Source organism: Anolis sagrei, chromosome 1 (assembly GCF_037176765.1).
Source record: "Anolis sagrei isolate rAnoSag1 chromosome 1, rAnoSag1.mat, whole genome shotgun sequence".
NCBI lineage: Eukaryota > Metazoa > Chordata > Lepidosauria > Squamata > Dactyloidae > Anolis > Anolis sagrei.
The window spans coordinates 96,073,624-96,093,221 of NC_090021.1; the positions used below are offsets into that span (position 1 = coordinate 96,073,624).

Consider the following 19,598-nt stretch of genomic DNA (forward strand, 5'->3'; position numbering starts at 1 on the left):
GGTCTGTTTCTGAACAAGGATTTGACTCATATTTAGCTGAATAAAAATGAATTCTTATTTGGACCTGGCTGCTGCATGTGACAAGTCTGGGAAATAAAATGTCAGAACTTGGTATCTCTGAATCATTTACTAAGAGGCCACCCTTATCTCATGCTGAGCAATGCATGAAGAGAGCTTATATTTCTGCTGAATATTATTTTGTCAGCAGAAAGTCATTTGCTTTCTAGGTCAGCCTTTCAGTGATTCACAGTTCCTCGGCTTTGTACAAATGCTTATCTGATAAACTTTGAGGACCCACATCAAAGTGTCCTGAGGGTGACTGGGTAATTACTGAAAAATGCTTCTGATGCCAAAGAGGGAGAGAGAGAGAAGCCGTACAAAGAGATAAAATCACATTCACTTTCCAGGTAGCCAATTAAACTTTGTGTGAAGCTATTGTCAGTTTTTAGCAGAAAGAAATGTATTTCTGAGCCTAGCCTTTGAAAGCTCCTGGCTTTTGCTATTAAAACAAACCCATAATTTACATTTTCCAAAGCTGAGTCGTAAGTTCCAGGTGTTGTTGTAGTCGTGTGCTTCCAAGGCCCCATCTGCACTGCAAGATAATGCAGTTTCATAATGCACTTTAACTGCAATAAACTGGATTATATGAGTACAATGCCATATAATCTGCATTCTGAAACTGCATTATCTCACAGTGCAGATGGGGCCTATGGCTTGCCCAACGTCATCCAATGGATTTCCATGGCAGAGGGTGGGTTTGAACCCTGGTTTTCAGCATTGCAGTTCAATGATCAATCCACTATACCACATCAGCCTTTTCTAGCAGGATTAATAAATCTACTCTATTCCTTTAGTCTGCAATTAAGAGGATGAGTAGCGAACACAACAGAGTCTGAACAGCAGTTTGCAGCGTACTTCAGAGAGCAAGCAGATATAAAAATGACAACATCCTTTCTCCTCCTTCTTCTGTAGCAGCAGGACAACAAATGTGTTTCCTCCTGATAGTCTCACCTTGTGGTTCCCTTTCTTGTCTTTCTAAGTAGGGAAAAAAGAATTCAGGAACTGCTCTTAGGCAGATGGGTGCTGACAGCATTTGCAGCATAGTATGCCCTACTGCCGCTACTCATCGCTCTCTCACACACATTTTTCCTTGGCAGGTACTGCAGTAGTACATCTCCATACTCGCAGAGGCGTTACGAGCTGTATAATTAGAACTGTTTGCTATTTTGTTGCATAATGTTTGCTTACAAAGCAATTTAAATTGCTTTCAAGACTGGGAAAGCTAGGTATTATTTTTAAACAAATAATTATAAAGCCTCATTGGGATCTTACCGCTGACCAGGAAGATTTCTTCTAATAAGAACTCTAAATGTGGAACTGTCTGAATTTCTTTACTAGAGTGAGCCTTCTGGGGATAGTTTGCTAGAAAATGTGTGTCATCATGTTTTATTAGGTAGAGACAGCTCTTTCTTAAAATGATATTGGACTTAGGCAAAATCCTCCAAGTTAACAAGGCATAAAATTCAAATGCGCCAATACGAATGAAGTTGTATTTAAAGGGCAAGCACAAGTAGCTGTGAAGGTAGGAAATATATGTAAGCATTGGAGAGGAACTGACAATGTCAGCAGATACCACTTAATGAAAGCTCCCCCCCCCCCCCCCCAATTGTTCTTGTTCTGTGGTACCTACTAAAGTACCATGAATTCATTTTTCTTTCTTGCATGATCCTTGGTGTACTCACGACTCAGAGAAAGAAACATTTATGGATAGGAGGAAGGAGAACATAGCATGTATGCTGATATTTTAAGCAAACTCACATGCAGAAGCTGATTCTTTAAAAACATAAAAAGTAATCTTTTTTAAAAAATAATCATCTTTATTGTGAGCATTTTTACAATGATAAAATGTAACTTGAAAGGGAAGATGGAGGGGTGATGGGTAGGAGTAGGGAAGGGGATTAGGGGGAAGGGAATAAAAAAAAAGAAGAAGAAAAAAGAAAATAAATAAATAATTGTGGAATAAAAAGTAGAATAGTAGGTGAACTTCCAGGCCATTCCGCGGGGAGATTTATGAATTTTTATATCTTTATGTTCTGTTTGGTTTTCATATCACCTTCTTTCCCTTGTTTCTCTTTCTTTTCTCCTTTTAAATCAACTTTTTTTTTGGATGTGAGGGCAATCTGGCTGCAACATCTGTCACCCCATTGATTGCCAGGGTTGAAAAAGTAATCTTTCAATGAGTTAGAGAGATTGTTCTGATCTGATGGTGAAGAATGGGAAATACAAATGAAATTGTGGAAGTTCAACTCAAAACCTTTCAAAACCCCACTGAATGTTTATATTTGTTTACAGTTTCCCATAATAAGTTGTTTACTTTAAAGTGTTTAGCCATTTTCGTGTTGCATTGCAACTGTAAATGGCTGAAATAACAATACAATTGTAACTCAAAAGTTGTGCAAGCTTGTAGAGGGTTAGGTTTAAGCACACTCTTCTACTGATACCACAAATACTCCTCTGGCAATAGAATTCTCTGAAATTACTTGCATAGTTACAATGGCATCCCGTTACTAAATGTGCAGGAGGAATAACCTTCATGCTACATGCTTTATTTACAGTATTTATATTCCATCCTTCTCACCCCGAATGGGACTCAGAGTGGATTACAATGCACACATACACAGCAAACATTCAATGCCATTTTCTAGACATACAGACAGACAGACAGAGTTATTTTTGGCATTTCCACTTCGTTTCCTGGAGGTTATGCTCAATTCTGACTACAGCGGGGAGCTGTCGCTTCATCCACTATGACGCAGAGTTGTTTTGATCGTATTTTCTCCTTGCTATTTGACCACTGGCATTTTTATGGTATCATAAAATACCTTCCTGCTTTAAGCGGTCCCTAATGTCTCTACTCATAGCTCAGACATTTTCAAACTGATTAGGTGAACAGTAAGCTAGGCTTAACAGCTGGGTACTCAATCTGACTCGGGCTTCAAACCTCTCGCCTTCCAGTCAGCAGTGATCTATTGCAGCTGGTGATTAACCAGCCGTTTATGTAAAAGTCATAACAAGATGGATGTGAAGAAAGTGTGCTATATACTTTCTGGCTGTATATAAGGGGCACCTTTTGCTTTGTTGTTCATTCGTTCAGTCGTCTCCGACTCTTCGTGACCTCATGGACCAGCCCACGCCAGAGCTCCCTGTCGGCCGTTACCACCCCCAGCTCCCTCAAGGTCAGTCCAGTCACTTCAAGGATGCCATCCATCCATCTTGCCCTTGGTCGGCCCCTCTTCCTTTTGCCTTCCACTTTCCCCAGCATAATTGTCTTCTCTAGGCTTTCCTGTCTCCTCATGATGTGGCCAAAGTATTTCAACTTTGTCTCTAGTATCTTTCCCTCCAGTGAGCAGTCGGGCTTTATTTCCTGGAGGATGGACTGGTTGGATCTTCTCGCAGTCCAAGGCACTCTCAGAACTTTCCTCCAACACCAGAGCTCAAAAGCATCTATCTTCCTTCGCTCAGCCTTCCCTAAGGTCCAGCTCTCACATCCGTAGGTTACTACAGGGAATACCATGGCTTTGACTAGGCGGATCTTTGTTGCCAGTCTGATGTCTCTACTCTTTACTATTTTATCGAGATTGGACATTGCTCTCCTCCCAAGAAGTAAGCGTCTTCTGATTTCCTGGCCGCAGTCTGCATCTGCAGTAATCTTTGCACCTAGAAATACAAAGTCTGTCACGGCCTCCACGGTTTCTCCCTCTATTTTCCAGTTGTCAATCATTCTTGTTGCCATAATCTTGGTTTTTTTGACGTTTAGCTGCAACCCGGCTTTTGCGCTTTCTTCTTTCACCTTGATTAGAAGGCTCCTCAGCTCCTCCTCGCTTTCGGCCATCAGAGTGGTGTCATCTGCATATCTGAGGTTGTTAATGTTTCTTCCAGCAATTTTCACCCCAGCTTTGCATTCATCCAGCCCCGCACATCGCATGATGTGTTCTGCATACAAGTTAAAAAGGTTGGGTGAGAGGATGCAGCCTTGCCGTACGCCTTTCCCAATCTTGAACCAGTCTGTTGTTCCATGGTCAGTTCTGACTGTTGCTACTTGGTCCTTGTACAGATTCCTCAGGAGAGAGACAAGGTGGCTTGGGATGCCCATCCCACCAAGAACTTGCCACAATTTATTATGATCCACACAGTCAAAGGCTTTAGAATAGTCAATGAAGCAGAAGTAGATGTTTTTCTGAAACTCCCTGCCTTTCTCCATTATCCAGCGGATATTGGCAATCTGGTCTCTCGTTCCTCTGCCTTTTCTAAACCCAGCTTGAACATCTGGCAACTCTCGCTCCATGTATTGCTGGAGTCTTCCTTGCAGGATCTTGAGCATTACCTTACATCATTATATATCATTGTATATAGCTTGAGCATCCACAGCTTGAGCATCCACAGATTTTGGTATCCATAGCAGAGCAGGATAAACCAAGAACCCACTATATGCCAGTAACTAACCTGAAACAAAAACTAATTTGGGTGCTTGGAAGTATAACTGTAATTATTTTAAAGAGATACATCTAAGCTATTGTTCATTTTGATTGGAATACATCTGTAGTATTGTTCAGTTGTATTGGTAGCTCAGTTTGCCGAGTGGAAAAAGGAGAAACAACTCACAATGTAGAAGTTACCATGTCAACAAATTAGCAAGCAAGTCTACTCGTGTATAATAGAGTACTTTCTTTTAAATTGTTAGCTTATTATTTCTTCTGTTGGATTGTGTGTTTTTTCTTAAAATCCTATTAATAAGTAAAACCGGCAACATTTTTTTCTTACTCTCAAAGACTTATTCCTTCCTTCTGGTAAGCCCTGTTGCACATAAACAGTGTACAGTATATAGATTGTAGGAACCTTGAAAGCAAACATAATTTATATCTAGTAGAAACTAATGTCTTTAGCCATTCTGAAATTACTAAATAAGGAAGAGTTAAGAGCCTAAGATGATATGTGTCATGCACGATCCTAAGAAAGTATGTAAGGATTTAGTGAAGCATTTTTGGACAGTAATTCTCAAGTGGTGAAAAATCTGTGTGCGTTACTTTGAATGTGCTGTTCAACAGCATGACAGATTTAGTAACTGAAAAGTTTCTTTCTTCTTCTGATTTAATGTGATATATTTTGATGAGCCATTTATGATGCATATAGCAAAGTACATTTTACCCAGTTTAATGTTAAGAAAAATGAAAGGGAAAAATGCCTAGCTTATTCTGCTTAATGTGCAATATCACTAAACATGCTATTAACCAAGGTGGAAAGGCAGACAAGTATTCTGGAATTGCCTTGAATATAATTTCCCTACATTCGCCATTGCAGGAGACTGATATGAGTAACTGCATTTCTTATGCAATGAATGAATGTCCCTGAAATAAGAGATTGTCTTTGTTTTTCTTATTCTGGAATGAAACAATGCCATGTGAAATAGGAAGGTTTTGACCATAGGGTATTTTGGCAGAGGATGATGATAGCAATTCCTTGAGAAAATGAAAATGAAAAGGAAGAACTTTTCATGGTGTATTCATTCATTTGGAAGGTGTCCAGTGCTAGCTTTTTATATACAGGTTCTAAAATAAAGCATTTTATTGCTTCTCAAAGGCCTTTGTGATGTGAAGCCTTGCATGATGAACAGTGTTATTACTCCATGGTAATAATACAAAGAGTTGTTCACGAAGCTCATTTTAAACAGAAGCAAGAATAGATGCTGCACTGCGTCTTTCTTGAGGGTTTCAACCAGTCTAAAGGAGAAGAAATGAAAATATTTTAAACTAGTTATTGAAACATATGAAATAAAATGGGCTTGGGAAGGCACCATGATTAAATGGTTTATGAATTGAGTAGGGCTCTGTGAAGCCAGGATTCCAATTCCCACATGGCCATGGAAATCCATTGGATGACCTTGAGCAAGTCATACTCTCAGCCTCAGAGGAAGGCAAACCCCTGTGAACAAATCCTACCAAAAAAGATCCTATCATGGGATTGCCATAAGTAGGAAACATCTTAAAGGCACATTTATACTTTCTAACCTACTATTACATACAGCCAAATAATTGGTTTGAAACAAGATCAAGCAGAATATAGATTTGGATGTACAGGGAGATCTCTGGATAGTTTTGAGTAGATTCCCAAGAATTTCTAACTTGCCTGAAAGGAATGGGAGGAAGTCGTGGCTATTTCCTTATTTCCCAGGCTCACTATTCTTCATCTGTAAAATAAAAACACCAGTGAGCTGCTTTTGATCAGATCTTCATGGAGTCCCCTGTGGTGTAATGGGTTAAACCTTTGTGCCGGCAGGACTGCTGACTGGAAGGTCAGTGGTTCAAAAGCAGGGAGTGGGATGAGCTCCTGACTGTCAGCTCCAGCTTCTCATGTGGGGACATGAGAGAAGCCTCCCACAGGATGTTAAAACATCTGGGTATCCCCTGGGCAACATCCTTGCAGACAGCCAGTTCTCTCACACCAGAAGCAACTTGCAGTTTCTCAAGTCACTCCTGACATTAAAAAACAATCAGATCTTCATTTAGCTCTGCTGCCTACTGCTAGAGTAACATGATAGAATTCTTGGTCCAAAGTCTTTTAGCTTTTCGGGCTATTTTAACTCATTTGAATTCTTAGATATGTTTTTATTTTGTTTAAATTACTGTTGATTTTAATTTGATTTTTTTTACATTATTTTATCGGTTTGCAGCACTGAGGATCTCATAAGAAAAGGAAAGAATAAATATACATTCCAGTGTATGTTTTGTGATGTGTACTTTGTATTTGAAACACTATTCAATTCTGCATTCAGTAAGAAACAAAACAGATCTCACAACTCTTGGATTAGCCCAATCCTTTATCTTTATTGCATTATTGTTTATACAGCCTGCAACGCACACTAATGATAACTGCTACATCTTCTTGCAACTTGATGAATTAACTGACAACTGAGTTTTATGTTTAGGTATCATTTACCATTGTGATCTCACCAAAGAAGAACTGGAACCAAGTGTTTTCCGAGAGGTCACGGTGAAAGGGTTTGATCCTTCAGCTTACCAGACAGTACAGGTAAGTAAAAGAAGTTACGCTGTGTTTATAGGTTCTAGTGATCTCTAGTAAAAACTAAGATTTTAGGCAATAAAACCCCTTGCAACCGACATTTCAGTCAGTTTTTGTACTATTGTAACTATAGTTTTGGATAGAAACCATTAGGGCATTTCACAATTTCTGCAAAATAATTGCTGTTTCCTCTTAAGAAGCATGTTCATTTGACATCCCACCACACTGTGGTTTTTACAATTAGGGTTTGCTGTCATTCACGGTCTGTTTCCTTGGGAGTGTATTCTTAAGATATTCCTAACCAGTCCTATCCAGGGATCTTTGGGGAGCTGGTTTCAGAATATGAAACAAATGTGATTGTATTTTCAATTGCAACTGGAGCATTTAGAGGTGATCTGGACTGGTCAGATGGGGAAAGGGAAAGGCTAAAGTTGTGGTGGTTTGGAGGACACCAAGGACACAGCTTCTTCAGCATCAGCTCCCTTCCCTGCTTAGAAACTGTATCTCAAATGGAAGCTCGCCATACTGCTCTGTGTGTCTTTGCGTGAGTGTGTCTGTATTTATGCAAAACTCTGCTTCATGTTGGTTGATAGAAATACACTATGGACAAATATTGTTCTTTCCTTCAGGGGTGAGAGAGTTCCATCTTGTGTTCTTATAAAAGACATGGTTTTGTAATTTTAATAAGCACAGTGTCCCTAAGTCCAGCGAGATGATGATAATTGAATTCAAATACCCGTGTAATTAAAGTGTTTCAGTGGAAGGAGAAACCTAATGGGTATCTAAGGTTATCCTATTTACAGAGCCTAAAATCACTTCTATGCTTGCATCAATTCATGTTATGGAACAATGGAAGATTCAGCATCATTCATGGATTGAGTCAGGAACCTCCTGTGGTGCAGTGGGTTAAACCCCTGTGCTGGCGGAACTGAAGACCCAACAGGTCACAGGTTCGAATCCGGGGAGAGGCGGATGAGCTCCCTCTACCAGCTCCAGTTCCTCATGCGGGGACATGAGAGAAGCCTCCCACAAGAATGATGAAACATCAAATCATCCGGGCGTCTCCTGGGCAACGTCCTTGTAGATGGCCAATTCTCTCACACCAGAAGTGACTTGCAGATTCTCAAGTCTCTCCTGACATGACAAAAAAAAATGGATTGGGTTGCATCATTCAGAAATTTTCTGCTGTTTTGTTTTTGAAAAAGGATTATTACTAAAGAAAGCAGTAGTTTCAATCAGTCTGAATACAGAATTAAAATTATCACTCCTAGGAAATATTATAAATTAAAATTTAGCATTCCCTTTTAAAAATTAGACAAATAATCTGTTTAAAATAGGTTTGTTGTTGTTGCTGCTGTTTATTCATTCAGTTGCTTTCGACTCTTTGTGACCTCATGGACCAGCCCAAGCCAGAGGTCCCTGTCGGCCATCACCACCCCCAGTTTCTTCAAAGTCAAGCCAGTCACTTCAAGGATGCCATCCATCCATCTTGCCCTTGGTCGGCCCCTCTTCCCTTTTCCTTCCTTTTCTCCCAGCATCATTGTCTTCTCCAAGCTTTCCTGTCTTCTCATGATGTGGCCAAAGTTCTTCATCTTTGTATTGTCGAAGGCTTTCATGGCTGGAATCTCTCAGTTCTTGTGGGTTTTTTCGGGCTATATGGCCATGTTCTAGAGGCATTTCTCCTGACGTTTCGCCTGCATCTATGGCAAGCATCCTCAGAGGTGAGGTGTCTCTATTTACCGTGGTCCCAGTTGCAGACACCATGGCACTCATCAACCAGAGGTTCCCAGAAGACATCATGGCACTGTTTCACCATTGCCTCACCATCAGTTACTTTCAGTGGGACAATGAATTCTACGAACAGAAAGATGGAGTAGCTATGGGGAGCCCTCTCAGCCCCGTCATAGCTAACTTCTACATGGAACACTTTGAACAACTAGCCCTGGAGACAGCAACCAAAAAGCCCACGATATGGTTCAGATATGTGGATGACACCTTCACCATTTGGAGCCATGGAGAAGAAGAACTCAACAGGTTCCTGGACCATCTTAACAGCATTCACCCAAACATCCAGTTCACTATGGAAAAAGAAAAGGAAGGAAGACTGCCTTTTCTAGATGTCCTAGTCATCCGTAAACCAGATCAACAATTGGGTCACACCGTTTACAGAAAACCCACACACACAGATAGATATCTACATAAAAACTCCAACCATCACCCAAGTCAAAAAAGAAGCACCATTAAAGCCTTGGCAGACCGTGCAAAAAGAATCTGTGAACCCCACCTCCTCCAAGATGAACTGAACCACCTCAACTGGGCTCTACAGGCCAATGGATACTCCACCTCAGACATCAGAAGAGCTGCAAGACCAAGAACAAGCCACGAGAGTCAAGATGAAGATCCACCCAGAGGAAAAGTGTTCCTGCCATACATCAAGGGAACCACTGACTGCATAGGGAAGCTGATGAGGAAACACAACATACAAACAATCTACAAACCCACCAAGAAAATCCAACAAATGCTACGGTCAGCAAAGGACAAGAGGGATCCTCTCACCTCTGCAGGAGTCTACCGTATACCATGCAGCTGTGGACAAGTCTACATAGGGACCACCAAACGCAGCGCCCAAACAAGAATCCAGGAACATGAAAGGCACTGCAGACTACTCCAACCAGAGAAATCAGCCATAGCAGAGCACCTGATGAACCAACCTGGAGACAGCATTTTATTTGAGAACACAAAAATGCTGGACCACTCTCACAACCACCATGTCAGACTACACAGAGAAGCCATTGAAATCCACAAACATGTGGACAATTTCAACAGAAAGGAAGAAACCATGAAAATGAACAAAGTCTGGCTACCAGTATTAAAAAATTCTAAAATTAAAACAGCAGAGAGAAAAACAGGCAGGGAGTTTGCTCCAGGCACATTCAGCCCATTGTATGCTAATCAGGTGGTCAGTTGAAAGATTCACACCTAGCCCAACTTACAAAAGCCCTTTGTCTCACCCTGGTCATTCCACAGATATATAAACCCCTTTTTTCCCCAGCTCCAGCAGACCTCACCTCTGAGGATGCTTGCCATAGATGCAGGCGAAACGTCAGGAGAAATGCCTCTAGAACATGGCCATATACTTCATCTTTGCCTCTAATATCCTTCCCTCCAATAAGCAGTGGGGCTTTATTTCCTGGAATATGGACTGGTTGGATCATCTTGTAGGTAGCCTAAATCTTTATTGCATATAGCATGTTTTAATATAGCTAACTTTACAGAAGAAATGCTTGTTTTATAATAGAGTTGATAATCCTTTAAGTGCCACAAATATTGTTTCTTTTTACATCAGACTAACATGGTTACTTACACCTTTGTAAATATGATTTCACAACACAGGAACATAATCAGAAGAGACAAATTAGGAGTTGACATTTTTCAGATTTCCAAATGCGGCTTGGAGTCTGCTGATTTTGATGTTGGTTTGAAGGAGCAGTGCTCCAGAATGACCCCTGGTTTCAGTGACCATGCAGTGACCTTCAATAATGAGATTTGTGTGTGTGTGTCAGGAGCAACTTGAGAAACTGCAAGTTGCTTCTGGTGTGAGAGAATTGTCCGTCTTCAAGGACGTTGTCCAGGGAACACCTGAATGTTTTGATGTTTTAGCATCCTTGTGGGAGGCTTCTCTCATGTCCCCTGCATGGGGAGCTGTAGCTGACAGAGGGAGCTCATCCGCGCTGTCCCCGGATTCAAACCTCCAACCTGTCGGTCTTAAGTCTTGCCAGCACAAGGGTTTAACCCATTGTACCACCGGGGGCTCCAATAATGACATAAGAAGGACATTTGTCAGAGAAGCAACCAAGAGACTAGAAAAGATCTTTCTAATTCTAGAACTATCCAGAGAAACTGTCCCTGAGACAACTGTTACCAGAAATGAAGCAAAGCTGAGCTTTTTGAAAGCGTGGTGAGGTGAAACCCATTGCTGAAACAAACCTATATCAAACCCAATTTTTTTGCCAAATAGTGACACAGCAGAATTATTTTGAAAATAATTCTCTAATCTGATGAATCAAAAAATGAGCTTTATGGGAATACCATCTCCTTGAGGAAACCATTTTGGCAGTCTTTTTTCCTAGGCAGCAAATGGGAAAGTAGGTAGTACTGAAGGAAAGATAAATAAAAATCAAATAAAATGTTGCTCTGGAGAAAAACCCACTTTAGTCTGCAGTGGTTCTGGAAAATGATGGATGAATGGGAAATTTTCCTTCCATCAGGGCATCAATAGAGCAAAAACATGGAAAGTGTAGCACTAGAGTGGTTGAAAAAGAGGAATCTGGAGGTCTTAAAATGCTCCAGCTAAAGTCCATACCTCAAACTGAGAAACTTATAGTAAGACCTGAAATTTATTGTTAATCTTTGATCCTTTCCAGCTTGACAGAAAAACTAAGTAATTGTCCCCAAACATCCTTTTGTAAAATATTGATGGATGAATGGGAAGACTGTTTTGCACATACAAAACATTGAGTGTCCTGTGTACATCAAGTAGTAATGTCAGTTACATTTATTTCAACTCCAGTCTGCTATACAATAAAATGTGGAAAAGTCAAGGTGGGAGGTGAATACAGCAAGGCACTGTATCCTCCACAGCAAAAAGAAGCTCCCACCATCTTGCACATTTTAGTCCTTCAGGAAGATTGAGGAGGCATATTTTCTGCTGCTCCTGAGAATAAGACTATACAATATCCCAGAGTACTTGTAGGGTATCAGCACAAACACAAAACAATCTATGTGTAATGTCAAAATATAATGTCAAAAGAGCATATAGTATGCTAATTAACAAAATCCCGAGTACATAGCTCAATTCAGTGGCCCAAAACAAAATCAAAAGGAGCAACCGCTCTCAAATGTAACAGTTCCAGGTCTGATCAAGGGTACCACTGTATATAGGCTTCAGGGATACATACAATGAGACAAATCATACACAAAGTAAGCATAGAGTCATGAGGCTATATGTATACTGAAGTCAATAATGAAGATGGAGCACCACTCTCAAAAATCTTCATGGAATAAATCCAAATCAAGTCCAGTGAAAATGGAGCACTGCTTCTCAAAATAAGTCTCTGTAGGAAAAGTCCAAATGGTATTCAACAGTGGTGCCTGGGTATTTTTGTACCCTGTTTCGGGGAAAGAGATCCCCTTCTTCGGGAGTTGAAGAGATCCCCTTCTTCAGTAGAGTTGCTGATTACTTCAACTCCTGAAGAAGGGGATCTATTTCCCCGAAACAGGGTACAAAAATACCCGGGCACCCCTATTGAATACCATTTGGACTTTTCCTACAGAGACTTATTTTGAGAAGCAGTGCTCCATTTTCACTGGACTTGATTTGGATTTATTCCATGAAGATTTTTGAGAGTGGTGCTCCATCTTCATTATTGACTTCAGTATACATATAGCCTCATGACTCTATGCTTACTTTGTGTATGATTTGTCTCATTGTATGTATCCCTGAAGCCTATATACAGTGGTACCCTTGTTCAGACCTGGAACTGTTACATTTGAGAGCGGTTGCTCCTTTTGATTTTGTTTTGGGCCACTGAATTGAGCTATGTACCTGAGAATAAGACCCCAGTCAATGGAACTAGTGTGACAACATTCTTCTTTTGCCAACCCTTTTAATGATTTGAACCTGCAGGTTTTCACTCTTACTACTTTTAAATTTTAGTTACTTGATGTTATATTTGTTCTGTTTTTTTATTATGCAATTTGGGAAGCCTTGTTGGGGCAAAACAGTAGTATGCAAACTACTTTTATAAATATATCTTTAAGTGCAAAACACTTTGGCTTAGTTTTATTTTTGGTTTAAATTTTTAAGAAGGGGAATGAAAATGAGTATTTTGCTGGTGCACCGACTAATTGCTTTGCACGCTTCAGACACTTTTGGCCATGACCTTCTGTTTGAAATGACACTAGCTGCCAAGCCATGTGTGGGGAAATTCTATCTGTAGCATCTTAGTAATGTGAGAAGCAGCAAAGGATACGGTTGCTTCCCCTCTGATACAGCATAATTTAAATCACACATAATCATTATGAGAAATAGCAGGACTGCTTACCAATTCTATGCAGACGATTCACCGTTTTCAATGGATATTGCTGCTAGATCAGTGTAGGATAAGTATAGGGGGTTTAGTTAATCAGTTGATTTCTTTTTATATTTGGTGGGAATAAAAGTATTCAAGAATTTCAAATCCTTTTATTTTTTTAAGGATACCCATACAAGTTACAGCAAAGCAATCTCTTTTAGAACTTGAATTATTTATTTTGTCTAAAAACAGTTTCATGGGAGTTTCCTCCCAACAACTTTTTTTTAAAAAAAATCAGATTTCAGACTTAGAAAACCAAGAGATTTAAAATCAAGTTCAATTATAAATCAGCTAGATAATATACAGTATGACCACTACATCCACATTGGTATTTTCCTGGAGTTATTGTGGATACATGAATATAAACACAAATTGCAATTAATGATTTCTGGTATGCTGAAGGACCTCAAAAAAGCCTAGAGAGAAAATATTTTGCCTGTCTCACAAATGTGTACTTTTATGAGTTTGTCCCATATGCCCAGACCTTGTAAAACTGCAATTGCAATCTGGTTGAGCCACATTAGTTGAGACTGTAGTCACCTATGGATGTGAGAGCTGGAGCATAGGGAAGGCTGAGCGAAGGAAGATAGATGCTTTTTAACTGTGGTGATGGAGGAAAGTTCTGAGAGTGCCTTGGACAGTGAGAAGATCCAACCAGTCCATACTTCAGGAAATAAAGCCCAGCTGCTCACTGGACGGAAAAATAGTAGAGGCCAAGATGAAGTACTTTGGCCACATCATGAGAAGAAAGGAAAGCTTAGAGAAGACAATGATGCTGGGAAAATGGAAGGAAAAGGAAGAGGGGCTGACCAAGGACAAGATGGATGGATGGTATCCTTGAAGTAACTGGATTGACCTTGAAGGAGCTGGGGGTGGTGACGGCCGACAGGGAGCTCTGGCTTGGGCTGGTCCATGAGGTCACGAAGAGTCGGAAACTACCGAACGAATGAACAACAATAAGTATATTGGTGTGGTGGCTTGAGTGTTCATTTATGATTCTGGGAACTAGGGTTCAAATGAGCCATGGAAACTCACTCGGTGACCTTGGCCAAATCACACTCTCGCAGAAGAAAGCAAATGTAAATCATTTCTAACCAAAACGCGAACAATATCATGTGATAGTTTTACATTGGAGTCACTATAAATCAGAAATTATTTGAAGGTACATAGCAACAAGAAGCACTCCTTACTTTCCATCATCAGAAAGTAAAAAAGCAATAACTCTGGACTTTCTACATGCTTTTTGTTTACTAGTATTGCTGCACTCCCTAAGTACGCAGATACATTTATCATGGGTTAGAGATGTGTTCAAATGTCTTGGGGACAGTGGATGCTTAACCACATTCCTGTTTCTGACATAAATCTTTTGTATGATATTCTAATGTCACATTTTGGGAACATATGGGCCTTAAAATGATGTTGTACCATATCCCCATGATCTCTTCTTACTGCTGGCTTTCCTGGAAAGAGCTTACAGTTCTACACTACCCAGGAATGCTACCTATCCCTTACTCCCGTATTATGCAAACATGCCTTTTAAAAAAATCCTTATAAACTCTTTCTTTGCTATGCTACCATTATTCTTATTGCACGGTGGTATTCAATCATAAATTGACACTCCAGCTTTCAAAATGAACACATCTATTTCAGTCTTCCAAGATTATATCTGCTGAAATGGTAAGGATGCAGCCAATATTGCATTAGTCCTAATGCAACTTAAGGCGATATTGAATGATAGGCCTCAGGAGCTGACTGAGCAGTTATAGAGTTATTTTTTGAAGAAAAGGCACATGAAAAGTTGCAAATGATAGCCAATTCTGAGAAAGTGAAGGGAATGACCATATTTTTAAGTGTAATCCAGATGAATCATGAGCATCCTAGTAACTCAAAGTAGGAGAGAAAATTGTAACAGAGATTTGACTGGGAAAATTGAGCAACACAGAACTGGAGGACAAAGAGTTCAGGGGCAGCTAAAAGAGAAGATTTTTTGAAAAAAAAAACCCCATTGGGATTATAATGATCAATATAATAATACTTCATTTGTATTCTGCCCTATTTTCCCAAGGGGACTCCGGCCAGATTCCAGCATACAGAAACACAAAAGCAAACATTCAGTGCCTAGAAACAACAAAACACAGATAAATGTAAAGTCTTCCCCTTCCGGCTCTGAGGGGTGGTGCTCATCTCCGGCTCAAGGTGGTGGTGGTGGTGGTGGGGGGGGGGGGGGTGCTCATCTCCATTTCTAAGCCAAAGAGCCTGCGTTGTCCATAGACGTCTCCTAGGTCATGTGGCTGGCATAACTGCATGGAGTGCCATTTACCTTTCCGTTGAGGCGGTATCTATTGATCTACTCACATTGGCATGTTTTTGAACTGCTAGGTTGACAGAAGCTGAGGCTAACAGCGAGAGCTTACTCCATCCCATGGATTCGAACTTCCAACCCTATGGTCAGCAAATTCAACAGCACAGCTTTTTAACCTATTGCGCCACCACAGCCCCTAATATTGGGTATAAATTATTTAGCATTTGGACAATAGGTGTTAGGCATTCATGTTTACAATAATCATAAGTTTAGATTTTTTTAAAACAAACACATGATTCTGTTCCTGTGAAGTACAAGTAATACCTGCTTGATATTTAAAGGTGAGGAAGAAGAAGGTAGCTCTAGTACATGTGAGAAAGATAGGTGGTAAGACCTTTTGAAAAGCATTACCCTTCTATAAGGACATCTAAGACTGGATATGATATAATATCCAAAGAGGATTCACAATGTCAATTCCCCTTTCACAGGTGAAGCCAAACACATCAGTTACCTAGGAAGACCCAAAGAAATGTTTTTTAAAGGTCAAAAACCAACAGCAGAATCAATAACTATGTGCAATGTTGTTGAATGAGCTGAAAAATAGTGGGTACTTGCAGACAAGCATTTTGCCAACATTGATCATGATGTGCTTACAGAGAAGCTTGGGCTAAACAGACCACTGGGTTTATAATGGATTAATGGACCAAACCAAAAGGGTATTCATAGTTGAGAAATGTAACTAGTGGTATGTCTCAGGGTTCTTTCTCAGACCTAGTTTTTAACATCTTTATGCATGACTTGGATGATAGAATAGAAAATATGCTTACCAAAATGCAAAAGGATGCTGAACAGGGAGGGATCGGTGATACCCCAAAGGAAAAAAATCAGAATGGAAAATGACCTTGCTAGATTGGAGTGCTGGGCCATAAGTGACAAAATTACTTTCAACAGGGATAAATGTAAGGGACTACACCGAGGCAGGAAGAAATGAAATATATAAATATAGAATAGATGCCACCTAAAGCAGTACATATCTTGAAAGCAGTTCATGTGAAAGGGATCTGGGTGTTCTTTTTGGTTGGTTGTTTTTTGTAGACGAGTCACAGTGTGGTGCGTAGGCAAAAACAACGGTATTGACAAGCTGGAACGTGTCCAGAGGAGGGCAACCAAGATTAACAATTCCTATGAGAAACCGTTAGCTGCCTATGTTTAGCCTGGCAAAAAGAATATTAAGGGTGATATGATAGCCATCTTTGAATTTTGGAAGAGATATTAGATAGAGGCCAGAGTGGTTTGTTTTCTCCTTTGCAAGAGACCAGAACATATTACAAAAACAGAAGTTCCACCTAAACTTTGGAGAAACATACTGACCATTAGAGTTGTTTGTCAATGGAACAGATTGTTTTTGAAAGTGATGGACTTTCCTTCATTTGAAGACTTTGAACAGAGATTGGATGACCAACTCTCTGGTGTGCCTTGTATGTTTGCTGCCTGGCAGAGGTTGGACCAGATGGCCCTTGTAATCCTTTCCAGCTCTAAGAGTCTGAGATTTGTATCTGATGTGTGCCAAGTCATTTTAATCTACTTCCTCCACAATGTGTTAAATCTCTAGAGTTGGCACTATGAAAGAAAGGATGTCTACTCCAAAAACTGTTACACTAAATGCTATATATCCTATAACAGTGTCAGAAAGAAGACCATGCTATGCTTACACATACATCTCATATATCTGATTTTGAACCTAAAGTTTTAGAACAGCCTTAGAAACAAATACTATGGAACAGGCTATGTTTACTGCCTGTTGTTCTAGTGCTGTGACCACATTGGAAAAATGAAAGCAGTAAGATTTGTTTATGACATCGTTCCAAATCTTATCAAAGATCTTGAGCATGTAGTGAGCATGGGACATTTGCTTGGTTGACATGGTTAATAACATAACAACAGAAGATCAGTGTATTTGTGGAAACAGATTGAGAGCTATGGTTGCTGGCCCCATACATTTTCCTCCCTGAGCCATTGTTAGCAAAACCTTCTCCCCCTCAATGCACCACATTATAATGTAAATGAGCTGTTCAATGTGCTGAACCTACATGGGCATCTGGATTCAGCACTTTGGACAGCTCTTTTACTGTTTATTTTAAACACCCACACAGAGTCACTGTCCCACTAGCTTCAGGATTACCAACCCTTACTGGATTGATCATGAGTCACAACTTATTTAATTGGCTGAATTGTAGAGGAAATTGCTTCACAGCATCTTCCCACACCTTTCCTGGATCTTGCTATTCTTACTACTGTGTCATTTTGTGAGCATTAAAAATACCAATTAAAATTATTTTAATAGAAACAACGTGTACTAGTAAAATTCATGACTAGCCTTGTGAAACAAAGTGAGTGCTTCAGAAGATGCTTTTAAAGAAAGATTTATTGAGGTTTTATTTTCCGACTAATATTTTTCTGAGTGTAGATAAATGGCCCTTTGGAGATATAAACTAGTATTCAGTGGCTGTGCTATCCAGCTGAAGGGCTTCTTCCTTAATACATTTCACAAGATTCATCTTCCAGTGGCTCCAGCTCTTTGGCAGAATAAATGGCTTTCCAGGCAGCCTTAACCATCTGGTTTTTTTCCCATGTTAAGTGTGAAATGGTTATCTCTCAACATTAAATAATAAATAGATTCTTTAAATCACTAATTCAAAATTAGTATTGCCTCTTTCAACCAGTTGCCTTTGCCAAGATTTAATAATACTAACTAGAGCAGTGGTTCTCAACCTGTGTGTCCCCAGGTGTTTTGGTCTACAACACCCAGTTTACTGGCTGTTAGGATTTGTGAGAGTTGAAGATGAAAACATCTGGGGACCCACAGGTTGAGAACCACTGGACGAAAGGGCATAGGGTTTGTGATACAGTATTTGCCATCATGTACAAATTGGGCTTTCTGAATATGAAATATGCTGTTCTCTTGGGGTCAGCTATGAACCAGGCTAGATCCTGCTTTTCTTCCTAAACCAAGTTAGATTGGTTTGTGAAGGGTAGTGTGGTGCTTTCTTGTGAATGTCTGCTTGTGTGATGGAGGGTGTAGTGGAATCTACCTTTAAGACGACAAGGCCGAAGCCTGCATGACAGTAGCTGTCATCTTGGAAGGCAGGCAGAGACAGGAGGAGGAGTCAAGCCGACTCCTGATTGGGTATAGCAATTGGGGGAGGAGTCAGTTGAGAGAGGGAAATAAGCTGTCAGCTTTTGACAGAGAGGGAGAAGTGTCTTGACATCAGACACAGAAGGATGAAATGTTAAGATAGGAAGTTACAGTAGGGATCTGACAGGGAAAGAAAGTTTTAAGTGAGCCTTTAGAATAGGGAATAAGCAGCAGACAAGGGCTAAGGTTACTGTATTGGAAGGATCAGTAACAGAAAGACTTGTCTGTTTATACTGAGGAAAAGTATAAGAGTGCTTATTTGCCCTGTGGGAGAGACAGATAGGGATCTGTTCTCAAGTCATCCTGTGTCTAAAGATAGAGCAGTGTGTTTAAGGATTCTCACAGTTGATAAAAGCTTTACTGTCAGTGGAACTACTTGTTTAAGTAACTAAGTCTCTACATCTGAATTACACTTCTGTACCGCTCATTATATGAGTAGCTGTTTGTTTAAAATTCAATAAACCCTTTCTAGTTCACTTTTAACTGGTGTCAGCTTCAGTATGTCAATCTCCACAGAACTAACTCAGTCTACCAAACCATTTTAAAGTCCAGTCATCCAGTAAAGAAGAAATAGAAGAACCAAGAGCTCAAACACACCTTACCTATAACACATTCACACCTTTGGTTCCTCAGGCCAATAGAAGCTGAGGTGGTGGCAGTCATACCTAACAAGAACATCGGTCATTGACATATTCAACTTATGGTCAGCCTTAATTTCGTTATATTGGTGGCAGCTGTGGGATTCGTTGTTCCCCCCTGCCCTAGATATCCCTTAATTACGTTATAGAGGGGATTTAAAATGGTATTGACCTCATTCATCACTGGGATATACTCTTCCCCCTTTTCTGTGTCAGGGGTGACTTGAGAAATTCAAGTCGCTTCTGGTGTG

General features: G+C 40.1%; 1 protein-coding gene across 1 annotated transcript in view; it reads left to right on the forward strand.

Moving 5' to 3' along the window:
* PREP (prolyl endopeptidase) overlaps positions 1-19,598 on the forward strand; it is a 91,108-nt gene that overhangs the window by 45,792 nt on the left and 25,718 nt on the right. Inside the window, exon 10 of the mRNA XM_060753103.2 lies at positions 6,983-7,086. Within this exon, the coding sequence (XP_060609086.2) occupies positions 6,983-7,086 (104 nt within the window). The remainder of the gene's footprint in view (positions 1-6,982; positions 7,087-19,598) is intronic.